Genomic DNA, 26,538 nt, shown 5'->3' with positions numbered 1-26,538 from the left:
TATGTAAAATGCTAAAAACAATTGTGTTTTCATATTTCCTGGCAGCAACAGTATGAAAGTGGTTGATTCCCCCAGGTCTGCAGGTTTCTCTCTAGCCGACAAACAGAATCTTAAAAGCGGAGTAACCTTGAATTCATTATTCCAAAACTTGCTCCCTAGGCATTATTACAGAAAACAATTTTATACAATAATTATATTTATAATTATTTATATATATATATATATATATAGATATATATATAAACAAAATTCATACATATATACACACGTTTATACACATACACTCACCACTGAGATTAATAACTACCTTCCTTATAAAGATGAAGAAAAAAAATACCGTAGATACTCGCGTATAAGTCGAAAAATGTATGCCTTAAAATTCATTCAAAAAAACAGGGTCGACTTATCTGTGGGGCAACACAATTTTCCATAGAATGTGGGTAATGGCACAGTGCTTTTATTTAAAACAGGCAATCAAAATCAGTGTTCAAAGTAAACAGTGCAGTGATTCAAAAGAACTCTTCATTACATAAATAATCCATAAAGCAAATGTGGAGGTTTAAAAATCAATAAAATAGAAAAACAAACCTTTAAAAATCCAGCCTAGCACCCAGGCTACCACACAGCTGCCAGCGAGCGCTCGTTCGCTCGCCCACTCGCACCACTTCTCTTCTCTCCTGCTTTCTCCAGTCCCCTCCGTCTTTGTTTCTCTTCCTTGTTTTTTTTTTTTTTAACCTCCGTTTTTTCTTCCTCTCTAACTGACTCGCGCTTCTCTTAATATGCAGAGAGGACATAGCAGCTGCAGCACATTAGCCACAGGAGCAATCACGGATGTGGGCACTCACCTGTGCACTAGGTGAGAAACGCACACACCGCAGATCGCCCTGCGGCTCGCTAAGTCACGAGCACGGTGATTATTTAAAAACTAAAACGACCTTTGCTAAGAGAGCTGTGGACCCATAACACCACATAAGCCTTTGTTGGAATTTCAAGCATCGGCTGGCTGGTGTACGCAGTTTATGAACAGATATGGGCTGTGCCTTCGTCAGCGAACAAAAATCGCGCAGAAGCTGCCGAATGATCTAGAAGAAAAGGTCAGTTCCTTTCATAAATTTATTATCAAGCAAAGACAAAGGCGTGACTTTGATCTCAGTAACATTGGTAACATGGATGAAACACCAATGACATTTGATATGCCGGGGAATCGAACTGTAGCAGGTATTGGTGAGAAGACCGTACTTATTAAGACAATGGGCCATGGAAAAAACCCAAGTTTTACCCTCGATTTATACGCGGGTCATTACAAATTTTGTAATTTTCGGCTTAAAAATACACTCGACTTATCTGTGAGATCAACTAATACGCGAGTATCTACGGTAACTGTTAACTAACCAAATGAAAAGCATTTTGCATATTGCACATTATGTGAGAAAACAGGTGCTCTCCACCTATTTCCATATTACCTGTTCAACTTAATTTTTAGATAAACTATTTAAAAGGTGATATTAAAATCTACCATAACTATAATTTTCTTCTTTGAAAAAAAGGCAAAAAACCCAAAACTTACATCTTGGGCAATACTGTGAAATTCATGTGCTGACTGAAGCAAGGTCTGTCTGAACTCCAGTTGGCTGGCCTGACGGTAGCAGACGTCACTCAGCTGCTGCTGCAGAGATTTGAGTTCAACCAAATCCTCCTCATCGCCAGCATTAAGCAAAGCTGCAATCTGTTGATTCAATTCCACATAAACAGCAAACCACTCCTGCCAATTAGATTAAGGAAACACATGAACAACATATTGCATCATTTTCAAACTCACACACAGGTTATTTTTCCTGTTCTAATGAATTAAGTATTAAAGGCACAATATACAGCAGTGAACGTGAGGATCATATTTATATTGATATAAGTTCTTTTCTAGGCTGCTTTTTGGACTGAAGCAGCTAATACCTATCATGCACACAAATGTAGTGAAAAAAAGACATTCCTCCTTTGATCCCCACCAACAGAGAGATTTTGTTTTTATTTTTTTAATATATTCACTCGCCAACCCCTTCCCCGTCCTGCCAGCACTACGCATCGTTGTGAAGAGGGTGGCTGAACACACCCCAAGGAGACACGGCTGCTCTTTCGAAGCCCCACTTTAAACGGTGATACAATAGGAAACAAATAATAGTTGTTTTTTTTTTTTACCTCCTCTTTGGTCGATTAGCTGCTGGCTTGCTGCTGCTGCAATGCCACGTGATGCGCATTTTGTGTGGCGCTTCGAACGTTTAAAAGCTTGTATAGCACCTGTCCTTTGGTCTCACTGCCTTGTCTCTCTTGTCCCCCAGACATCCTCAAACACTATGCGATCTCTTTTCGCTGTTCCGTTATTTCACCAAGTAATATTTTTCATTTGTTTGCACTAATGCGATCTTTAGAGAGAACTTTTCTCTCATTTTTTTGAGACTTTCAAATTTTCCTAGCTCCATTATCTCTAACCTGCTCTGCATGTGTATCACAAGACTTGCTTCAAAAGGTTGTAAGTATGACGTGACTCGTCCAGCTTGCGGGACGTGAAAGTGTCTCTCTTCAAAAGATCACGTCTCGTGGCAAGATTTCTTTTTTTATATTAGAGAGATTTGGCTGACACCTTTATCCAAGGCAACTTGAAACAACTGAGATGCAATTAGTTACATTTCTTTGAGTTTTACAATTGGAGCACATGCAGGCAAATGCTCACACATGTCCATTAGTGGGATATGAACCCACAACCTCAAGGTTTAAAGCTCAAAGCCTTAACTGCTATGCCACACTGCTTCCTTTTGTGTAGTAGTGCTGAATCTTCAAAGAAAGACTCACTCGCTTAGCTGCTGATACAGTAGCAAGTTGAGCACATCAGCAAAGCGGTATCCCTGTAACTTTTCCTCCCGCCACTAATACACAAGCGATGCAAGCACGTTTGCAAAATGAAACCTCCGAAGAAAGACAAAGTCGCAGAGCCGCTAATGCATAAGCAAGGCAAACACATCGGCAAAACGAAACCTCCTTGGAGAGAGACGCCCAGAGTAGCTCCTTTCAATTACCTGACATCTCTACATTTCTATTTTTTTTCTTGACATTTTCAATAGTTTCTAGGACCCGATACTTTTTACTGCATGGACTTACATATATATACTGTATAATATAGTATAGTATAGTATATAATATATATAAATATATCCATCCATTCATCCATTGTCTAACCCGCTGAATCCAAATACAGGGTCACGGGGGTCTGCTGGAGCCAATCCCAGCCAACACAGGGCACAAGGCAGGAACCAATCCTGGGCAGGGTGCCAACCCACAACAGGACACACACAAACACACACTAGGGCCAATTTAGAATTGCCAATCCACCTAACCTGCATGTCTTTAGATTGTGGGAGGAAACCCACGCAGACACGGGGAGAACATGCAAACTCCACGCAGGGAGGACCCGGGAAGCGAACCCAGGTCTCCTAACTGCGAGGCAGCAGCGCTACCACTGCGCCACCGTGCCACCATATATATATATATATATATATATATATATATATATATATATATATATATATATACACACACATACATATAATACTAGTATTTGGACAGTTCAAGTAGAAAACTCCCCAAAAAATGTGACTTTAAAAAAACACATATAAAAGAAAGTTAAGCACTGAAAGCTATCAAAGAAAATAAGCATTTCTGACACTACTAAATGTAAATATCATATAAGCACATTTTATTTCAGATGCAAAATAAGAGAAGAAACGTGCAACTCATTAAACAATCAGAAGTAAGAAAGACCCGTTAATTTGTAAAAACAGCCAGGATAAAACCTGCAGCCATTACAGCACCCCAGGTATGAATCAGAGAACCACTAATATGGATAATAATAAAATGTTATTGTTTAAGATCACTATCCACACAAAGAACAATATCCCAATGGCCTGCCTAGGTAGGTTAATAAGTTCAATGAGGTTTTTCCAGGACTAAATGGAAAGAAAGCGTGATCAGAAACAGATGACATGAGGGTAGAATCAGGTATTTTTAAGCTTTCTGTATGAATATTTTCCAGTTGTTATTAAAAAACAGGAAAAGGGATGGAGACTTTAAAAGGCATTGGTTTATGTTCGGAAAGACCAATTCAGTGTTGAGGGTGCGGACATCAGATAAGACAGTAATTATGATGGTGGGTAGGATAATGCAATGTTAAGTCAAGAGAGTTAAGCAGAGATGGAAATTCAGATGGTAAGAAGGTCAATGTAAATCATGAACTCAAAAAGAATAATCAACCAGAGAAAAGGGGGCCTAACTGAGCCAGAACACCTCTTGTCAAAATGAGACCTGCAGGGCCACAAATGACTTACAAGGGTGTCTGAAACTGCTAAAGTTGAATTACATATGAACACAACAAAAAACAAATCCATAATGAGATGCAAATTATTTGGGGTTATGTGGTCAGAGTAATAAATATTAAACTGGAAACATCCAAAGTAAGCATAATCTGGCAAAGGCCACAACCCAAGACTAAAGGCCAAAGTAATATTTCATCGTGTTAGTTGGTTAGTTTTTGAGGTTTACAACTCAGTCCTCTAACACGACTGCACCCCTAATTGAATTAACAAAGAGGTTAGCGCCCAAAAACCTTCTATGTACTGTATAGGCAAAGGTCTTTGGTAACCCCTCAGAAGACTACAGGCTTCGTGCCTCTACTCACAGGACCAAAATTCACACAAACCTCTGCTCTCCACACAGGTGCTTAGAGATCAGACTGGGAGGAGCAGTATCAGAGATACTGTATTTGATTCTATGGACTCAGACGTTGAAAGACCTTATCAACAGCATCACGACTGTGAAACCAATGCATGGTGTAGCAGAGGAATAGGCTATAGTGTTGAAGTAAGCAACTTAGATGTAACCCTTAATATCAGCAAAGCCAAAGAGCGGATTACAGACTGATTATAGAAGCAGAAGACTGACCACAGTTCCATCTATATTAGAGGAGATGCCATTGCAAGTGTAAGCAGCTTCAAACCTCTTGGAATGATGATCACCGAGAAACTGAAGTGGGTCCATTGAATTTCTTGTCAAATAGGCTCACCAGTGGCCCTACTCTCTCAGACATCTGAGGAAAGCACACATTTCCACATATGAACTTCTACAGGTCCACTTTGGAGTCTTTACTAACTGGCTGCATCATATACTAGTATGGCACCTTTTCACATCAAGGTTGTAAAGCCGTGTATAAGGTAATGAAGGTGGCACAGAATATGACTGGTGCCCACTCACTGTCTTAGAAAGGCAAACAAGTTTATTAAACCACTTGGCAATCCTGTATGGCTGCTTTTCCTCCCAGAAATGGTGTGGCTGAAGTGCTGCAGTGCAAAGCTCTGGGATTTTTCAAGTGCCCCCTGGCAGTGGCCACGGTCCCCAACAGTACTGAGCTTCCAAGCTCTAGTCCAGTGGCTCCAATGCAAACCAGGGGGGATGCCTTCTCGTGTCCTGGGGAAAGTATTGCCTCTCTCCCAGTCCCGGTGTGGCAAGGTTCCCGGTTGTTTGCCACTATATTATATATATATATATATCTATACTAATGAAAGGCGACTGACTGACTGACTCACTCACTCACTCACTACTAATTCTCCAACTTCCCGTGAAGATAGAAGGCTGAAATTTGGCAGGCTCATTCCTTACAGCTTACTTACAAAAGTTGGGCATTTGGAAATTCTGCACATAATGGTCATAGCCGGAATGTATTTTCGTCCATATACTGTAATGTAATAGACTGCAGCACGATAGCTGTGGGAGGTGGAGTTTCGTATTAAAGCATTTAACCAATCACATTTCAGCCATCATTTGTTGCCAGGCAGAGAGGCTTTCACAATCCGTTGTGCAGACACTCTAACACAGAATAAATGTCGATTAACCTGTTGCTTCAACCAATCAGATTTTGAGTTGGTGTTAGTAGGGCCCTCTAGCAGACGTGTGGCAACGTCACAGTATTCAGACCCACTGATTGGATAGAAGGCGATATGAGGAACTCTACGAGGCCACTGAACGCACCGCAAACGGTCCGAGCGAAAGATCGTCGCGCACACATTGGCCAACTCCATGGCAGGATTCTGGACAATATTATTTGCCAGACACAGACCAGATTTCAAGACCACGAAAACCTGATGTTTGTCACGCTCCTCGAGCACCAGAAGTTTTGGGAATACAAGAAAAATTTCACGCATGCAGCCTTCTCCAGTTTAACACAAGAGCCACGAAGCGTTTTTTGATCTGTCTCGGCTAAAAACAGAGCTGACTGTAATGTATGCCATGGATGATTTTTTAGTAAAATCTCCCACTGATCTCCTTGACTTGTTTCATCAGAAAAATCTGAATGAGAGCATGGGGCAGCTGTTCACATTGGTATATTTGGCGGGTGAGCATTCCCGCATACATTACTTCTGTCAAGCGGACATTTTCAGCCCTAAAGCGAATTCAAACTTATGCCAGAAATACCACAGGGCAGGTTCGCCTTTCAGCATTAGCTTCGATGGCGATAGAAAGGGACGTTTTGATGTAACTGAAGCGCACGGATAATCTGAACGACAGAGTAATTGAACTGTTTTTGAGGAAAGAGAGGAGGATGGATTTTGTTTATAAATAATCCGAATTTTTGGTGAGTAAAATGTTGCGATTTTCCTAAATAATATTGTAAGTTTATGAGTTATTACTGATGTTTTTTATGTGATGTCGCGGCTGTGGCTACAGTAGAAAGGAACTTGTTCACTCCGGTTTGTCTATTCAATGAAGGCATTTATTGTGGCTACAGGAGTTTATATATATATATATATATATATTGTCACAAAACGAGACAAAGACAGAAAAAGGTTTGGGGCAGCCACCCATGTAATTTGGTATCCTGGCTGCAAGTCGTTTTCTTTTCAAATACAGCACTGAAGTGCTTACAACAGAGTCCAAAACAAGACTGACACAGAAGGGAAAAGGGAAGGCTTTTAAAGGGGAGGCAGGAAGTGAGGTCATAAGGATTGGGCACGTGTTCATTTTCATTGGTTTAGTCCCGGATGTGACATCAGGGGCGGAGCTGGCAAGGTCTGTCTCCATTGGCTCGGTCCCAGAAGTGACGTCCAGAGAGACAGGTGGAACCTCCCGGGTTAGGTCTACAGGGAAGTGAGAAAGAGAGTTAGTGCGCTCTGCCACATCCCGGCATGGCTCAGAACTGCCTTCACTCGAGCCCTTTAGCTGCCTCCCATGCGCGCGTGTGTGACAAGGCCCCCCCCTCAGCCCAGACCCGTGGGTCGGGCGACCTAACCGAGAGGTCGTGAACCCGAGAGAGCATCAGCGTTGGCATGGAGAGCACCCGGCGATGAACGGCGAAAACTTGTACGGCTGCAGGTCAAGAAACCACCGGGTGACCCGCGGATTCGACTCCTTGTGCAGGGCCATCCACTGTAGAGGTGCATGGTCCGTGACAAGGGTGAACTCACGCCCAACAGGTAGTACCTCAGCTGAGTGATCGCCCATTTAATCGCCAGAGCCTCCCTCTCCACCGCCGCATACCTGGTCTCCCGGTCCAACAGTTTCCGCTCAGGAACATGACGGGTGTTCACACCATCGACACTTTGGCTCAGCACGGCTCCCAGGCCTGTGTCCGGCGTCCGCCTGGAGGATGAAAGGCAAAGAAAAGTTAGGTGCCATCAAAATAGGTGCGGACGTAAGGGCCTTCTTCAAGTCACCAAATGCAGTGTCTGTTTTGCAGTCCATACCACAATGTTCGGGCCCTCTTCTTTGTTAAATCAGTCAAGGCGCGCTTTCTCCGAAAACCGGGTACAAACCGGCGGTAGTACCCGCTAACCCGAAAGGTTTGGACCTGCCGCTTGGTTCATGGACGGGCCATTTCAGAATGGCATCAATTTTGGAGCACTGTGGCCTTACGGTACCCGACCCACCAGGTAGCCTAAATATTTGGCCTCGCTTAATCCAAAGAAACATTTCTTGGGATTAATCCGAGCCCGCCTCACCAAGTGTCCGTAATACCGCTTGGACATGCTGTAGGTGTTCCTTCCATGTGCTGGAATAGATGACCACGCCATCTAGGTAGGCAGCACTGTATGAGTTATGAGGCAAGCACTTTGTCCACCAGACGCTGAAAGGTTGCTGGAGCCCCGTAACCCAAATGGAAGGACACGATACTGCCAGTGTCCGCTAGGGGTACTAAACGCGTTTTTCCTTCGGAGTCCGTTAAAGGAACCTGCCAGTACCCTTTGTCATGTCAAGTGTGGTCAGGTATTGAGCCTGTCCAAGCCTCTCGAGGAGGTCGCCCACGCGTGGCATTGGATAGGCATCAAATTGGGAGACTTGGTTAAGCCGACGGAAGTCATTGCAGAACCTCCAACTCCGCCAGGCTTACCGACGAGCACAATGGGGCTGGACCAGGGACTATAACTTTCCTCAATTACACCTAGTTCCAGCATGCGCTTGATCTCAAGCTCCACTTCAGCCTTTTTGCCTCGGGAAGACGGTGCAGGCGTTCTCGGACAACAACCCGGGCTCTGTCACAATGTTGTGCTCAATCAGAGAGGTCCTTCCGGGTGTTCACTGACTACCTCTCGAGCGGTCCGGATAACTGTTTCCAGCTCCTGCCGCTGCCTGGGTCTCAAGTCTGTGCCAAAGTTAAGGTCGTGTGTGTGAGCGAAGAGTGAGCGGGCTGGCCGGAGGAGGGATCGGGTCCCTGTCCTTCCACGGTTTCAGCAGGTTCACATGATAAACCGCTCCTTTGGCCGACGATTGGGTTGACTCACCAAATAGTCGACCAGTCCCTTCCTCTCCTTAACTTCAGAGGGGCCCTGCCAGTGGGCAAGCAACTTAGAGTGGGAGGTAGGCACTAGGACCATGACCCGATCTCCGGGTGGAACTCCCGAAGAGACGTGCAGCGGTTGTAGTAGCGAACCTGTGCTGCTTGAGCCTCCTCCATGTGACTTTTAAGGACAGGCGAATCTTTCCAAATCTATCGCAGAACTGCGCGATATACTCCAGTATGTTAGTGGTGGGAAGAGCCTCTTCTTCCCAGCCTTCTTTCAAAATATCCAATATGCCCCGAGGTTGTCGCCCATACAGTAGTTCAAAGGGGGAGAACCCGTGGAGGCTTGTGGGACTTCCCGATAGGCAAAAAGGACGAGGGGGAGGAGCTGATCCCAGTTCCTTCCATCCTCGCTGACCACCTTACGCAGCATTTGCTTGAGAGTTTGATTAAACCTCTCTACTAATCCGTCGGTTTGAGGATGATACACGAGGTTTTAAATGCTTTATTTTCAGTAATCTGGCAGTCTCCTTGAACGTCTCCGAGGTGAAGGGGTCCCCTGGTCTGTCAAGACTTCTTTGGGGATCCCCACGCCAATACCCTAGTAATTCCCGTGCGATGGCTTTAGAGGTAGCTGAGCGCAACGGAACAGCTTCGGGGTATCGTGTAGCATAATCCACGAGGACTAAAATGTACTTGTGTCCTCGGGCTGAGGGCTCTAGAGGTCCCACCAGGTCGACCCGATTCTGTGGAAGGGAACGCCAATCAATGGAATAGGAACAAGAGGAGCACGGTCCCTCCTAGGAATCTGTCGCAGTTGACACTCCGGGCAGGAAGCGCCAAAAGCGGCGACCTCCTCATTAATTCCTGGCCAGTAAAACGGAGCTTGATCCGCTCCAGAGTTTTTTCGGTGCCCAGGTGGCCACCTAGGAGGTGGGCGTGTGCTAGCTCGCAGACCTGCCGCCGGAAGGTACGCGGCACTAGCAGCAGCCTCGTCTCCTGCCCGTCATGCATTGCTACACGGTAAAGGAGGTCATTATCTAGCACAAAGTAGGGGCCCTGTGGCATCGACTGACTAGTGCGCTGGCCATTGACAAGGACCACTGCATTTTTTACAAACTTCAGGGAGTCGTCATTCCATTGCTCCCTTTGAAAGAAGCCGGCGTCTTTTAAATTGAAACCGCAACACGGAGAGAGGGTCAGCGCCGACCTCAATGGGCGTGGTTTCCTCCCGCTCCGCCGGCGTTGGTGGATGACGTGTCAGCCTGCGACGGCCGGAGTTGCCACGTCAGCCAGGACGGCTGCTTCACTCTCTCTGCCGGCTGATTCCACGGCGTGGAGGCAGCTTGAGACGGTTCATCTCCGTCCATAACGAGGCCCAACTTAACCCCGGGAGTGGTATGTGTCTCACCGCTTTTAATTTCAGACCAGTCCGCCCTAGTATCACCGGGTGTGGAGGATCAGGAAGGATTGCCACGGTTACTTTCTGGACTGACCCTCCGTAGCTAATGACACAGCGGCGGTCCTGTACCAGCGGTTTCCCGTGGACACAGGTTATACTGGTCTTGAATTTTAGCCATTGTCGCGTAGCACAAAGCGGCGGGCAACAATGGAAATGTTGCTGCGGAATCGAGCAGAGCGGAAGTTTTAAACCGTTAACGATCACCACGCCTGTATGCGGGACCGTCCAACGGGTTTGTCAGAGCACACCAAGCCCTCCTCCCCTCCACCTGCATTCCTCCTCGCCTCCAAGCGGTTTGCGTGCCAGCGCCGCTGACGCCATACAAGCTCCGGGTGTACAGGGAGGGGCTAGGTCTTGGGACATACCCGCTGAGTTTGACAGAAGGACGGTTCTGCTCTCCCAGAGTGTGAGGCCGCCCTCTGTGTTTCCAGAAGCTCTATGAGCCCTGACATGTTCGTAAACTGCACGCCCCAGACCGGCTGGGTGAAGCCCTGGGAAGTGCTTTCAGGAGCAGATAGCAAGCTACCTGCTCAATGACCTGGTAGGGCTTGTTTTAAGGGCCGTAGCCACTGCCATACTTTGCCCATAAGGACCAGGCTTGTTTACTGGTCGGCCTCTCAGGGTCCAACCTCCACTTGTTATTTTACTCACCTGCCAGTCTGGGGCACCCCTAGGTGGTAAATGGGGCTGTGGTTTCACTGGGGGGCAGGCACTCTCCCCCAAGAGAGCATACTGAGTCCCTCTCGTCTCCCCCCTCCAGGGCAGCCCACTCGGTGAGCCCCACCCGCACACTCCCTGGCCTCTCTAGATGGCCTAGTTCTGCGTGCTGGGAGCGGAGCCCGCACCGGGTCTCGCCGAACCACGGGGCACCCTCCCCGCCTGAATACTCGGCCCCGGTACGCTCCCACCTGGGTGTTTTGCAGGTCCTGTCCCCTTCTCTTCTGGGACTTCTCCATCCTGCCGACTACGCCACTGTCACAAAATGAGACAAAGACAGAAAAAGGTTTGGGGCAGCCACCCATGTAATTTGGTATCCTGGCTGCAACGTCGTTTTCTTTTTCAAATACCAGCACTGAAGTGCTTACAACAGAGTCCAAAACAAGACTGTCAGAGAAGGGAAAAGGGAAGGCTTTTAAAGGGGGAGGCAGGAAGTGAGGTCATAAGGATTGGGCACGTGTTCATCTTTCATTGGTTTAGTCCCGGATGTGACATCAGGGGCCGGAGCTGGCAAGGTCTGTCTCCATTGGCTCGGTCCCAGAAGTGACGTCCAGAGAGACAGGTGGAACCTCCCGGGTTAGGTCTACAGGGAAGTGAGAAAGAGAGTTAGTGCGCTCTGCCACATCCCGGCATGGCTCAGAACTGCCTTCACTCGAGCCCTTTAGCTGCCTCCCATGCGCGCGTGTGTGACAATATATATATCTATATAATATATATACAATACATATATATATATATATATCTCTAGCACTGATGTCCGAGGTTTGATTCCCCACAGGGGGTGCAGTGAGTGTGTACGCCTGATAAGCCCAGAATTAGGGCAAAACACGTGCCGCGTATTGTTTGCATTATTTGACAGTAAAACTATTTCAATATATTCAATATATATAAATCAGCGCTTCCCGATTCATTTTACCCTTGCACTGCGCTGATCACTGTAATCGGTGTACCAGGAAATCATGCATTGACAAAAGTTCCCCTTTGGTTGTAATGCAAAGTGTGATTAAATGCATTATTTTTAACACGTTATGGAGTGCATGCATCAAAGCTTCTCAGCTGTGCTTGTGCTAAGAAAACGAAAGATTTTAAAAATAAAGTAACACGATTGTCAATGTAAACTTTTCTAAGTAGTGCCTGGAGGATTCAGTGTGGAGAAACTCTAGAGACAGCGTGTGTATTAACTTGTGGATTTTTCTGTGAGTATTTGGTGGCAGTGTGACGAAGTTGCTTCGAAAGACGGCGTTAGCCACGGAGCTCAGCTTAGAGCGAAATTAGGTAAATGGGAGGGGAGATAATGACGTGACTCCCCCACCCACCTTAACTATCAATCCCTCACAGTCTCTCGAAATTTGCATAAGCACACCCCATTCACCTGCAATTTTAACTTAGTTACAAAGTGATCAAAACTCTCGTTTATATCCTGTGTCCTCTCCTTAAACTTGTATCCCGCATTACCCGTGGGCATGAGAAACGCCAGCGGCAGCCTGTCTATGAACTTAATTTAAAGTTTAGGTTTACACCTTGCTTTCTTTCCGAAGTAGCAGCACTCATGAATATGGTAGTATGTGTCACTCGCTCGCTTCTTATTGTTTCGCTGCCTTCTCAATTATATAATGCATGTTTTCTTCAGCACTTTTTGGAGGTCTTCCTGGTTTTCTACGCACTGCGTTGACAGTCAGTTCACGTGATTACGTGGGAGGCGTGATGATGTCACACGAAACTCCCCCCCCACAGCTTTCAAGCTCAACTCCTTATGGGAGTTACTGGGATTTTCACGCACAACCATTTCTAGAGTTTACAAAGAATGGTGCGAAAAGGGAAAATCCCAGTAACTGAGCAGATTGTGAAATACTCAGACCGGCCCGCCTGGCACCAACAACCATGCCACGCTCCAAATTGCTTAAATCACCTTTCTTTCCCATTCTGACATTCAGTTTGGAGTTCAGGAGATTGTCTTGACCAGGACCACACCACTAAATGCATTGAAGCAACTGCCATGTGATTGGTGGATTAGATAATTGGATTAATTAGAAATTGAACAGGTGTTCCTAATAATCCTTTAGGTGAGTGTATATATATGTAGATATATAGATATATATAGATATAGAGTACCTGTATATATATAAGCGAAGGTCTGTGATACGGTTTGCATATTTGCAGCTGGAGATCCACAAAGGGATCAGCCCCTGCCAGAGGCCTTCATTGGAAGATAATGCTTAGACTTACAAGAATCAAAGGCAATATATAGCAAAATTAGGTGGGGGGAGCTAGATCAGTGTGTTAGGGGGGTTATAGGTCATAAAGTTTTATTTATTATGAACATGTTCTTCTTAAGTTTGCATATGCTGACTCTGATGAAGGCCCCTGGCAGGGGGAAAGAGGGTGCAGTGAGTGTGTACGCCTGATGAGCTCAGAATTAGGGCGAAACACGTGTCGTGTACTCTTGTAAAACTATTCAACGTTCTACGATCTGCTTCGCGCAACCGAAGAGGGCACCGTGACGGATTTTTGCCGACTTGCAGACAAACCACAAGCGTTACCTGGTAGGTAACACACCATACAATCAGATTGTGATTCAGACTACAAATGCCATATATATGATGAGACATAAAACTTAGAATTTTATTGTACTATGTACACTATGCATTATGTATACAAAATAATTACAATATATATTCACGTATAAGTCGGATCTGGAAACCGAAAAATCAATCATAAAATTAGACCCCAACTTCTACACCCGTTCAAAAATGCAACGCTTACATTTTTTTTTATACATCTTCTTGCCTCCTCCAATCTCACACCAGTTTCTCAGACACATCGAATTTTGTTGCAGCAGCACGTTACCAATTTCTTTTGCCACTTGAACGACATTTAATTTAAAACCAGCTTCATATTTTCTTGTGATTGAACACTCCATTGTAAATAAGGGATGCTCATACGATAACGGTGTACGAGGGTGTGAGATACAAAAAACACAAATCAGTGCAATCGTCACTTCGGAATAGTTCAGGTGTTACCGTGTGGCCATGTAGGCACAATAGAGACAGAGAGAAGTTAGGAGCACACGCTGATACAGCGCATTGCCGCACCCACACAGAAAAAAAAATAGCATGTGCTCTGTGGTTACTCTCTCAGGTGGTCGTTAGCATATCATAATCTCTTGAACCAATAGCATGAGTTTTCCGCATTCGACTTATACAACCGACATTATAAAATACCAGAAATTATACGATAAAATCAAGTCCCGATTTATCCACGGGAGAACTTATCCACAAGTATATACGGTAACTGCAACCTGATCAACGTTGATTGGCTAGACATAAGACATCTATACCGCTTCACTACAGAAAATGCTGATGTTCCTAAGGCAGTGCAGATGTATTATTCTGAGTGCACAGTCCTGTGGTCAGATTAGCTCTGAGTAAGGGGGTCAGAGCTAAAAGGGCGTGATGGAGTCACTAGATCATAATGTTGTGTTGGATTAACTCCTCCTGTAGGAAACCCTAAAAGCACAGGAACTACCCCCAAGGGAGGCGTTGTGAACTCTTTATGCTTCAGAGCCTTTTAGTCTTCACTGTTTAGTTCTTTCAATACAAAGAAGAAATCCAATACAGTTTTAACTTGTGAGAGGAAGAGACGCTGAGAGAAGACAGCAGGAGCGAAAGCTGATGCATTTGAGTGGGAGGCATCTTAGTTTAAGTGTGTATCTAAACTCACGAGTCACTAAAATAAAGAGAAAGATGAAGACCAGTAATTTTGTTTTAATGGAAAATATATATTTTTTCACAGTTGAGTGTTTTCATAACTTTATTAAAACATAATTCAAGCTTTTCTTTTACTACGCGTAATATGCAGCTCACAAAGGTGGTTGCTATTACATTTCATGTGCATACTACAGCAGTAAATATTGCAGCATTACAGCAATGGTAACAAAGAATTCAGACTTGTGATTTTCAAACAGTAATTATACACAAATAGTGATGAAAACAGAAAAAAACAATGGATGAAGAATCATTAATGCAACCTGATATTGTCACTGGTCTTCACTTTTGTCAGCAGAAAAATGGATGTATGTTTACTACACCACGCCTTCTGTGGTTCGGTGTATTTGGTGGAAGGAGAAAAATAACTTCCAAGAAGGACTGTCCCACCCAGTCTCCTCTTTGAAAAGGAAAATTAAAAAAGAGAGAGAGAAGGACGCACCCAAACAATGTTGATAGTCCTGGAAGACAGTGAAGGTGCAGGCCCATGACTTGGTAAGTTAATCCAGGTAATTTGGGGGTAAAGACACGGCCACTAGATCCTGGGATGGCCTTTAATCAAAATGTTCTAATGTTTACTAAAACATAACACTGTATTAGGTATAAATTTGTATTTAAAAAATAAAATCTAACATCAATTGGCAAAACAACTGTTTGATTTGCTGAGGGCACTTTATACTGGAAAGAAAAATAAAAGAATTAGCAACCTGCTATATACTGAAAAAAAGTAAAACTCACACTGTGCTGACTCTCAATTTCTTCATGCTTCTGTTGCAAGGCCTGCGAGGCTCGAATGGAGTCTCCAATTCCCCACTGAGTTCTCAGCTGCTCTGTTCCTGGTCCTTCAAGCCAGTTTACAACCTAGCAAAGTAATAGACCATGCAACAGTTAAATGGTGCATAATAAAAATGTGTGTGAATAAAACAGAGTATTTAAAAAGCAGAACCAACAAGCAAGGTTCATTGAAACGTGATATTTTATACTTCACATGTCTTTCATATGATTCTAAACCTATTTGGAGTGCACTTTAAATATGAACATTTCTTTGCCATACCTAATAAAACCTTTAGCACCTAAATAAATAAAGCAATTCAGCCTGTTTGTGTTTATATGTACAGTATATAATCATAAATATACTGTATTCTACATATACAAAATGCTAAGGGATGCTCGTCTGTCATGCAGTTACTCATAAACCACTATGGCTAGAACCTTCATTTTGGTCTTAATCAATTGTTTATGATCTGTTACATGTCAGTGAAACAAGAAACTTGGGTAGCATCAACCATTGCAAAATCACTGGGGTTTGCTTGCTTCTTATGGTAAACTGCTTGATAGGGTGACACAGCTAAAACAACATTTATTTATATAGCACATTTTCATACAAACAGTAGCTCAAAGTGCTTTACATAATAAAGAACAGAAAAATAAAAGACAAAATACGAAAATAAAATAAGTCAACATTAATTAACATAGAAAAAGAGTGAGGTTCAATGGCCAAGGGGGACAGAAAAAACAAAAAAAAAACTCCAGATGGCTGGAGAAAAAAATAAAATCTGTAGGGATTCCAGACCATGAGACTGCCCAGTCCCCTCTGAAAGGAAAAGAACTGTGGCAAAAGCTGCTGAGCATTAAGCGCATTGCTCAGGCCTCTCATAGGAAGAGGAAGAAATGACACTCAGCAGATGGCACTGCAAGTGCAGGATACAGAATGCATGCGTGTCATAGACGAACAAACGGCCACCCAAACTGTCCACTGATTGTGTTCACACAGTAAAGTGAGCTTTAGGATTGCAAAATACAGTGCTACACAATATAATGGCATGAAAAAGAAGTCAAGCAGGGACATCTACAAAGTGTCAAGCCAAATAAGGGAGGTGCTTCACTGACAAAGATTAGAAACAATAACAAGAAATGACACTGAGGTAAGAGGTAAGCCTGAGCACTAAACTACCAAGTAGCTGGCTTCATTGGCAAGCTAGAGATACTGCGCATTATACAGAATGCAAGAACTGCAACAGCAGGAAAATGCATGCCGACAAACAAAGAGAGGATCAAATACTAACAACTTCTACCCACAGGCAAGCACTGCTTTTACATCCTTGATTCAATGTCTGGATGAAGAGCACTACATGGGAGAGTTCGAATGGCGCTCACTCTGGGGTAGTATTATTTTCAGGATGAAAACTAAAGAATGTGCTACCAAAATAGAAATGTTCATCTTGCAAAGGTGGGTAGTGAATCGCCCACCACTGCCCCCATTCAACAGGCAGCCACCCTACAATGCTACCCCCCGCCGCCCCATTTACCCTCAATGGCCTCCATTCAGCCAGAACCGGTTCACCGCTTGCAGCATTACCAGATGCGCACCGAGAACGAGCAGGTCAGCCGTGTGAGGTGGGCGGGCAATGAAACACCCTCCTCCACTCCATCCAGCCTGTGTCCAGTTAGGATCAGTAGCTGCGGCGGTGTAGCGGGCGGGGAGCGAACTGCCCCATCAAGCCTCTGTCCAGCACACATGTGATAGCTGTGGCCCCGGTAGCTATGGACCACGGGTCACCGATTGCCGCCGGGAGCTGCTCAAGGGACACTACACTGCGCGAGCAGCGGAATTGCCCCCCCTCCAGCCACCGCTTGCAGCGTCTCCAGGCCGAAGATGACAGAGCAGCAGTTACTGGGGCGCATGAGTCGCAGCTGCGGCCTTGTTCGTAAGCCGTAGGTCGGATGTCCATAACCTGGGGACTACCTGTACTCACGATTTATAACCAAGCAGCCAAATTAAGGTGGTTCAGACATTTGATAAATCCTGGACGCCTCCCTATGGAGGTTTTATGGGCATGACCAGCAAGGAAGAGACCCCCAGGAAGACCCAGGGCTCACTAGGTAGATCATCATCTCCCAGATGGTCTTAGAACACCTTGGGATCCCACAGCATGAGTTGGCAAGTGGGGCTGGGGAAAAGGACATTTAGGCCTCACTGCTAAGACTGTTCCCCTGTGACCCGGTTCCAGATAAGTGGTGGAAAATGAATGAGTGAATGAATGGAAAGGCCAATGACCACATTTATATAAGTAGTGTGATTAGTAAAGAAATACTGCAAATATTTCAGTGTTCTGTTTTGTTAGGCCTGTATATTTTTACATTAAGTACTTTATTTGTTTTGGTAGTTATTGATTAAAATAACGTGAACTTCATGCATTATTTTGTGTTTGTATTTTTCATGTCATGTGGTCTAATTTTTTCCAGTACGACATTTCTTTGTTTACTTCCACAGTTCCCTACATGTGACTACATTTTCACTGCCCTTTTATGTTAGAGGCAGAGGTTTGTGTGTTCCACTACTATCGTATATGTGCATTATGTTCCTCTAAATGTACGCACTTTAATGCGAATGTGGTACTTTATCACCCACTTTGATGAGAAGACATGAAGCTAAACTTGAAGAGTTTCCATAAATGATGAAGTTATAAAACTGCCTACACAGTACTGGTTTCATGATTGCTCCGGATATAATTTCCCAGTCTATGGTGGCTGACGGAGGTGCCATCTTGGCTGGTACAGCATGACGTATCTTTATATATAATACGCTACGGTAGCTGTCCATTTGTCTCTCCAGGATTTTAAATCACTTGTCACTCACAAGCCATTTGACCGACTGACCTGACATTTGGTACACATATACTATGTGACGTCTACAGTCCGCTTTCAGGGTGATGATTGACCTCCAAGGTTAATCCTTTTTTTTAAAAGAATCAACTCTCGCCAGCAGCCAGTAGGGCGGCACATGCATATGGGTGCCATTCTCATTCCTAACACCTTCGCAGTCACTTCCCCTACCTCTTCATATCTTAAATCATACTTGAGGCAGAATGAAGACTTAACTGCCAGCTTAAGTGAGAAATTAAAGAAAATGTACAGTGGTACTTCGGTATGCGTCCGCTTTGGAATAAGTCGAATTTGGTATACGTCCTGTTTGGACGCGAAAAATTTTGCTTGGTATACGACCTTTGTTTGGAATACGACTCACGTGCTAGAACACCGCACGCTACCCATGTTTACCTCTCTTGATACAAAGCTACAACTGTCCACGAGCGTCAGTACGCCAGTTGCTAGCATTCAGTGAACAACCCGTGCTATAACTCTATGTGAATTTTCAAGTGATTTTGTGTTTTATCGCATACATTTGAATTGATTGTTGAAAAGTATGAAGGTGGCATGCGTATCCGGGACTTGGCTGCTGCATACCATATGCCAAGAACGACAGTATCTACGATTGTGAAAAACAAAGACGTTATTAAAAAGTAAAGTGAGGTTAAATTTTCATTTAACAACGGTATTTACGATTGTGAAAAACAAAGACGTCATTAAAAAGTAAAGTGAGGTTAAATTTTCATTTATTTCATCTAATTGCTTTGTATTTATATATTTTAGTAATAAGCAGTGTTTTAAATTATTTTATACAACCCCATCAATGTATAATATGTCAATAACAATAGGATTTATTTTCATGGGAACGGATTAATCATTTTCCCTATATTTCTTATGAGAAAAAGTTGTTTGGTACACGTCTTGTTTGGTATAAGTCCAAGGATCTGGAACGGATTAAGGATGTATACAGAGGTACCACTGTACTAAGTAATTGCAACACAAACACGGACTTAGTCAGTTTTAACGCGAAAAGATAACAACGAAAGAAGGGAAGAAGCGGGCCGCTAGAGTGGGGAAAAGATGAGCTGCTCAGGAAGCAAACAAATGCTAAACGTACAGAGAAGGAGTCTGAAAACTATAAGCCAAGCGTATTCACTGCACGTTATCATGCAGTGCGCCGTTATTGGTTAAGTTATAGATAAATCCACGCCTGAGAAACAAAATTGCTGAGGCAACTTTTGAGGAGCTTGTGAGTAGAAACCTACATTACATTTAGAAAGAAATGTTCTCTTCAGACAAACTTAACAAAAAGCAGATGTTTTGTTTCTTTGAAAAGAGGATCTTGCTTTGAGTTGGTCTCTTTATATCTGAGAAACATTATAAAGTATTCAGGATATAGGGCTCCCACATACCTCAGCAGACATGAAGTGCATACGTTTTACTTAAAAGTTATTTTGAGTAACTCAAATCTGTTTTATTTATTTTTTTAAGCTCATATCCAATATTTTTTACTCGACTGCTCCCAGTTTCCTGAGTTATGCAAATCCAACATGTGCGTGAATAGATATCCATTATGAATGCACCACATGCGCATAAGTAATCAAAGTCAAGTCATCAGACAGATGTGATAAATTGGCTTTTACTATAAGGTGAATGAGTACCAACAGTTTACTGGTGCTTTGGTATTCGACATTGGTTTTTGTGAGGTGCAGCTGCGAAAACAGCTCATGATGACAAGAAAATGAAAAACTGCAGCTCTTGTTTTGACAGTAGTCGCCACTGTCAGATCTGTGTGCAGAAGCAGAAAGGAGTCAGCAGTGGTGGGGGTGTGAAACAGTAATTTGACAACTTTAGGACATCAGGAGGGACATTTGCTAACTTATGACAACACCAGTCTGCCAGAGTCTCTCTGAAAAATAGGTGCCTGAGGTTTATCATTTCCTTCAGAAAATGTTTAGCAGTTGGGCTGTACTGGCTGGCAACAGTCACCCCAAATACTTATCATGTCTGCCACCTTGCTTGCTTTCTACTGGCATGCTGAGTCAGTACTGCAATATGTGACATGCAGAATGTCATAAATACATGTACATAAATAGTTAAATAAAATAGTGTAAAGATACTTCTGTTTCAAGCCTTCAAATGTAGGTCCCATCCAAGCAGCACGTTGCTGTACTGGATTTCATACAACATACCAAAGTGGTCTAAATCCAGTTAGAGAAGTTCAGAATTTTAGCTGTTCACAATTGATTTAATTATAGTTTCTTATGGATGTTGTCATTTTTGAGATCAGGATCATTTTGGGAGTGTGTGGTCATCCTTACATACCACTGCGACAGTACTGAGTTCAGTGCTGTGGACTTACTGGTAATCGGTGATTATGGGGACAAAGTAAGACATAGCATGTTGTCACGGTTATGAGTTTCTTTAGTTCACCTTGATTTTTTTTTTTTTTTGATTTTATTAAAACCACGTATCATTCCATACAAATAAATCAATTTTTACAAACATAAGACTGAAAACAAGTCAACCCCCACCCCTGAGAAAGAGAGCTAAGTCAGCAGAGTAAAACTTAAAGCTAGTAAAAATAAGTAAACAGATGAATTAATAAGTGATAATAATGATAAATGGAGAAATCCTCAGTGCTAAAATGTTGTTGATGGGATCCTGCTAGGTTCTGAAAAAGTTCTGCACAGACCCTCCAAGTGAGAATTTGATTTTTCCCAGTTTCAAATAGTAGATAACATCAGTTACCCGCTGACTTAGAATAGGAGAGTTAGACTTATCTTGCTCAACTGGAAGAGTCCTATGTGCCAATAGTGTAGTAAAGGCAATTACAGTTTGTTTGTCCTTCTCCACTTTAAGCCCCTCTGTGCACCCACCAGACACAGCTGTTACTGGGTTAAGAGGGACTGTGACCCCCAAGGCTGTCTGAGAGGCATTTAAAGATTTTGGTCCAGAATGATGTTAATTTGGTGGATTTTGTCCTGGTAACATTTTGGACAATTTTAAGCAAAACAGTTGAACAATTGTATGCTTTGCAAATATGGAGCTCGAGTGGATTCTCTGCATTTCTACTTTCCACTCCTCTTCTGAAATATTGAGTGAGAGATCCTTTTCCCACAGTCCTCTTGGATCTTTGAAAGGGAGGGACTGTAAAATAATTTTATATATTACAGAAATGCTGTCTGAGTCCTCAAGACTAATCAATATTTTTTCCGGCATAGAGGTTGGTGAGAGGGGAGGAAAACTGGTCAGGTTCTGTTTAACAAAGTTTCTGATTTGAAGGTAGTGAAAGAAATGTGTTGCTGGTAAGTTAAATTTGGAACGTAACTGTTCATAGGATGCAGAAAACGTTGTCTATGTACAGATCTCTCAGTGATTTAATCTCAAATGTTTTCCAGACATTAAAAACTGCATATGTTTGATAGGGTGGGAAAAGGTGGTTCTCGTGCAGAGGTGCCACTTATAAAAGATTCTTTATCTTAAAATGCTTCCTACATTGGTTCCATATTCTCAGTGAGTGAAGCACATTTGGGTTGTTAGTATATTGGCGATAACTTGCATTTATTGGAGTACAAAGCAAAGAATATAAAGAAGTACTGCAGGATTTTATTTCTATTGCGGACCAAGCCTGTGTATGTCCATTGTGGGGTACAGCCCGGACACAGACAGGCAGACATGTTCTTTCTCCACACACGTGTTTATTTACAATCCTAATTTACAAATAAAGTGCGCAAACCCAGTGCCGCAGCACCAATCACCCCTTCAAGTCCTGGCCACACGACAATGCCTTGCTCAGTCCTCAGACCGCCTCCACTCCTCTCCTCCGAGCTCCAGCCACTTCCACTCGACTCTTGCTCTCGACTGGAGGGAGGCGGCCCCTTTTATGTACACCCGGATGGGCTCCAGGTGCTTCCTGAGGAGCTTCCGCCGACACACCCCCGTGTGGCGGAAGCACCAACTGTGTAGCCGGAAGTCCTCCAGGTGTTGCTGCTCCTCTTCCCCCCAGCACTTCCTGGTGTCTTCAGGCACCGGGGCACCATCTGGCAGTGGCCACGGGCCCCTACAGGGTTGTGCTTCAAGCCCCTTACCCGAGGCCACCAACAAAACCAAGGCGGTTGCCCCCTCGTGGTCGGGAGTAGGCACCAGTCCTCCTCCGGTCCCCTTGGGCATCCCGGCTAGGCTCCACCCCCAGCCACCCATGACACCATCTATTTATGTCCATGTCAAGGTTTTAATAGCTTGTATATTTGCTGCCCAGTAATAAAACTGAAAGTTAGGTAGAGCCATGCCGCTTTCCATTTTAGGTCCCTGTAGGGTTGCCCTTTAGATATGTGAATGTTTTGAATTCCAAATAAATGAGGTTATGGTTGAATCTAATTTCTTAAAAAAATTATTTATTGATTTATATTGGAATGTGTTGAAATAAAAAGAGAAGCTTAGGAAGGATATTCATCTTAACAATGTTAATTCTTCCAGCTAAAGTGAGATGGAGGGTTGACCATCTATGCAAGTCTTGCTTAATTTTTTCCATACATAGAGCGAAAGTTCACCTTGATTTTTGACCTTTCTTAGAGTTTTGGCTCTGACAATTTCTTATTTTTGACTTCACCGTTAAAAACATAGTATTTAGACTATGACACTGTGTTTAGTTCTTTATTCATTTGTCTGCCACACTATGTTAACTTGACAGAACACTCATTTGTTGTTGCATGGTAAGATGAGGCTGAGTTCCCTCTCTAGTAAGAAAACTGACTTTTGCAAGATCTGTAAAAGGAAATAAGGTCACTTGGTATATAGCACAGCTGTAATGTCTGTTGGAGCACCTGAAAAGAAAATGCACAGGAGTAATGGTGACATACCTGGCATGGATACCTGTGAGCAGCCCCCCAGGACTCTCAGCGGACAGTGTCACATCTGAGCCACTAACAATATGCAAAATGTCTTTTGCACAAATATTTCGTTTAATGATCGTGACAGCTCTTATTTGATGCTGTATTGTATATCAAGGAAGACTGACCTGGAAATTTACTGACTCCTGTATTTCACACAAAGTGTTGTTGTGAGTTCTGTGTCAAAATGTTTTTTTGGAGGATTATGCACTATAGCTCAGAATGAGTCAACAATTTAAGAATCATTTGGTTTGTTTCAGTTTAATAAGACAATATTTTACACCAGCTCTAATGGCAAGAACACAAACCTGACTTTGTCATGTAGTTTACAAGAACTTCTCTTCACTATACTATCAGAAGTAATCAACTCTTTTGACATGATTTCTTTATTTAACTAATGAATAGTTAATCTGTTAATAATACAAACAATCTTAGAAATGGTTACGCCTGATCACTAAACTACTAGCTCTATGTTCAGAAATATCAAAAATCGCCATCAATACCTGTGACTGGCTCCAGTAGACCCCCATGACCCGGTAGTTGGGATATAGCGGGTTGAATAATGGATGGATAACAGCTTTGCATTGCCTTCAACAAGAATTTTCCACGGATTTGCTTAACTTGCTTGTGAGGCCCAATTTATGGTTTCTCATGTTTGGATAACCAAAAAAAAAAAAATGATCATGGAATAAATGCTGCTAAAAGTATCTTTGCGTGACATTTCAATATTGTGGGCTAAGCGTCTATCACAGTTTACCGGCGCCCTTTAAGAGACAGCTGTGATCCTCATTGTACCTGCATGACTTTCTGTTGGATCTCCTCCAGCTGGGTGCGTTTGCTGCGCTGTCTGCACACCTCTTGGTACCGAGTATACTGCTCACGAAGAGAATCAAGTAGCTTCATGACCTGCGGTTGTGCCAAAAGCTCATCATCCATCGGAGACCACGAGACACCACCCTCTGACCCATTGAAGCGTCGTTGCTGAAGCTCAGAAAGCAGCTCATGGCCTTTTTATAAAGAAAATCAAGAAATAATAGTTTAATTTATAAAATTCAGTTTATAATTAATTTATATAGTTTAAATTTATAAATGTCTGGTATAATCTAGGCAACTAGTCACATACTGTATGAACAGTTAAAAAGCAATCTCTATATGTAAGCCATTACAATCAAGCTAAAAAGAAGTCAGGCAATGCATACTAAATACCAAAATACTACTATAAATACATATGATTTAAAGATAAATGCTGTTTAAAAAGTCATTAAAATAGATGATGTTTAAGTAGAGACTGAAAAAACAGTCTGACCTTTAATAGTGGATTAAGTTTTGGATCAGGAAATGAAAAAAGGCAGATTAAAAGGTGATGGCGACATTGTTAGCCATTATTATTTAAAAACACCTTGAGCTACTTTCATGTATGAAAATGTGCTACCGGTAATAAAATAACTATTGCTGTTGTTACTGTCACATGTACGGAGTCCAGTGAAATTCTTACTTTTATGTGCTAGTCCTGGTGTGGAAAATCTTCACTGTGGACTGTTTATATTAAATTTTTATTATTTTGCTCAAACGTACCGGGATGAAATTAAATTTACAGGACTTCAGTTACACGCATAGCAAGCCTTTCTTGTACATTAATGTGTGTTGTACTAATAATTTATGCATTTGTTCCAGTTGGTTTCTTTTCCAGTTAGTTTATGACCAGGGAATGGGAAATAAATACAGATGTGACAGAACCTGTTTTGATTCACTTGTAGCAGCGTCACACAGGGGGTTTTATTTTTGTGTACATGTGTCCTGTTGAGTGATTGTTAAACGTAAACAACATCACTACTGTAGTCACGTAGATTCCTGTTTATAAATTGGGGTCTGTGTCTTTAAACAGTTTTGCACGGATGTGGAGGTGATGTTGGGATTTGCACAGTTATCATGCACAGTTTGATTTATTAAAACACTTAACAGAAAACTTGACAGGCTTTCAAATCATTTTGATGATATCCTTGGAAAGGAAAAAAGTCTACAATATGAGAGCCTTACACTGCAGACTAACAAGCCATAAAATTAAATAAGGTCTGAGACTGGAATGGATTGTGGAGATGCGGGTTCTACTCCATGCTCCCATCCAGCTTCTGGGAGCTCTTTAACCTGACACCATCAGTAATGTCACCAATGAGCTGGACAGTGAGGCACAATAAAGCAAGGGGATGGTGCCAAATGTGCAAAGTGCTTTTATTTTAAAAATCAACAAAACAAAACAGTGTCCAACTAAAGTGCAGTGCATCAAAGTTCCATACTGTAAATAAATAATCCAATAAAACGAGTGAACTGGTGGAGGTTAAAATCCAATAAAAAAAATCCTTTTCAAAGTGAGGTTAAAACAATGGCTGGACGCAGTCTTTTAAAAATAAAGACCGGTGCCTTCTTTTACTGGTGACTCCCCTGCTTCTCCCATCCAGACTATGCACCAGGGGAGTCACCCTACATGCAGCTGAGCTTCTACCCTGTACTGGTCTGGTGGCCTTTCCGATCCCTGGCTCCGGTTCTGCTCACCCAGATCAAGACTTGTGCACCCCAGCGACCAGGACGCTCACGCTGGGGCTTTCACTTCCCAAGTCCCAACTCCCGCTACGGCGAGCCAACCTTCTCCCGGTCACTCCTGCTCCAAACAAGCGCTCAGCAGGAGCAACCATTAACGTCGGCCCTCGGGTGCCTGCCAAACACCCCACTTGGGCTTGCCTCTCCCCGCTGCCTGCAAATCAGCGCGAGCCTGCTCTCGCTCACGAGCCTGCACCAGCTTTCTCCTTCCTGCTTCCTTCTCCATCAACTTCCCTTCACTTTTTTTTCTCATCCTTCCTTTTCCTCTTAGCCACTTCGCCCGTATATTATTTATCAAGGGCACATGGATCAGTTGTGGCAATTAGCAGCTCCCAGAATCAATTACGGATGCAGACGACTCCTCATCTGTGCACTTAAGTGAGGACCGCCTGCATCACAGATTCACCTGGGAACCTGCTCCAGCCACACTACCACACCCCCTCTCAAAGCCACGAGTGTGGTGATAATTTATTTAAAAAGTGGCCTTTTTGACTTGAGCTGTTGACCTGCTACACCACAAGGATTGGTTTCTAAGTAAGCAATTGGGTTGGAATGAAAACCTTTAGTCATTGTGGCTCTCCAGGATCAACATTGCTACCCCTGGTCTATGGAATAAAGAGTATAAAGTATACAATGGTTTGAATA

General features: G+C 43.3%; 1 protein-coding gene across 3 annotated transcripts in view; it reads right to left on the bottom strand.

The window, feature by feature from the left end:
• The window catches only part of sestd1 (SEC14 and spectrin domains 1), a 167,498-nt gene that overhangs the window by 29,958 nt on the left and 111,002 nt on the right, over window positions 1–26,538 (bottom strand). For all 3 annotated transcript variants that reach the window (XM_039757762.1, XM_039757765.1, XM_039757763.1), the window contains exons 10-12: window positions 24,094–24,305; window positions 15,497–15,619; window positions 1,568–1,762 (exon numbers count right to left, since the gene is read on the bottom strand). In XM_039757762.1, the coding sequence (XP_039613696.1) occupies window positions 1,568–1,762; window positions 15,497–15,619; window positions 24,094–24,305 (530 nt within the window). The remainder of the gene's footprint in view (window positions 1–1,567; window positions 1,763–15,496; window positions 15,620–24,093; window positions 24,306–26,538) is intronic.

The sequence above is a fragment of the Polypterus senegalus genome, chromosome 6 (assembly GCF_016835505.1).
Source record: "Polypterus senegalus isolate Bchr_013 chromosome 6, ASM1683550v1, whole genome shotgun sequence".
NCBI classification, from domain to species: Eukaryota; Metazoa; Chordata; class Cladistia; order Polypteriformes; family Polypteridae; genus Polypterus; species Polypterus senegalus.
This window is presented reverse-complemented; position numbering and strand designations above follow the sequence as displayed.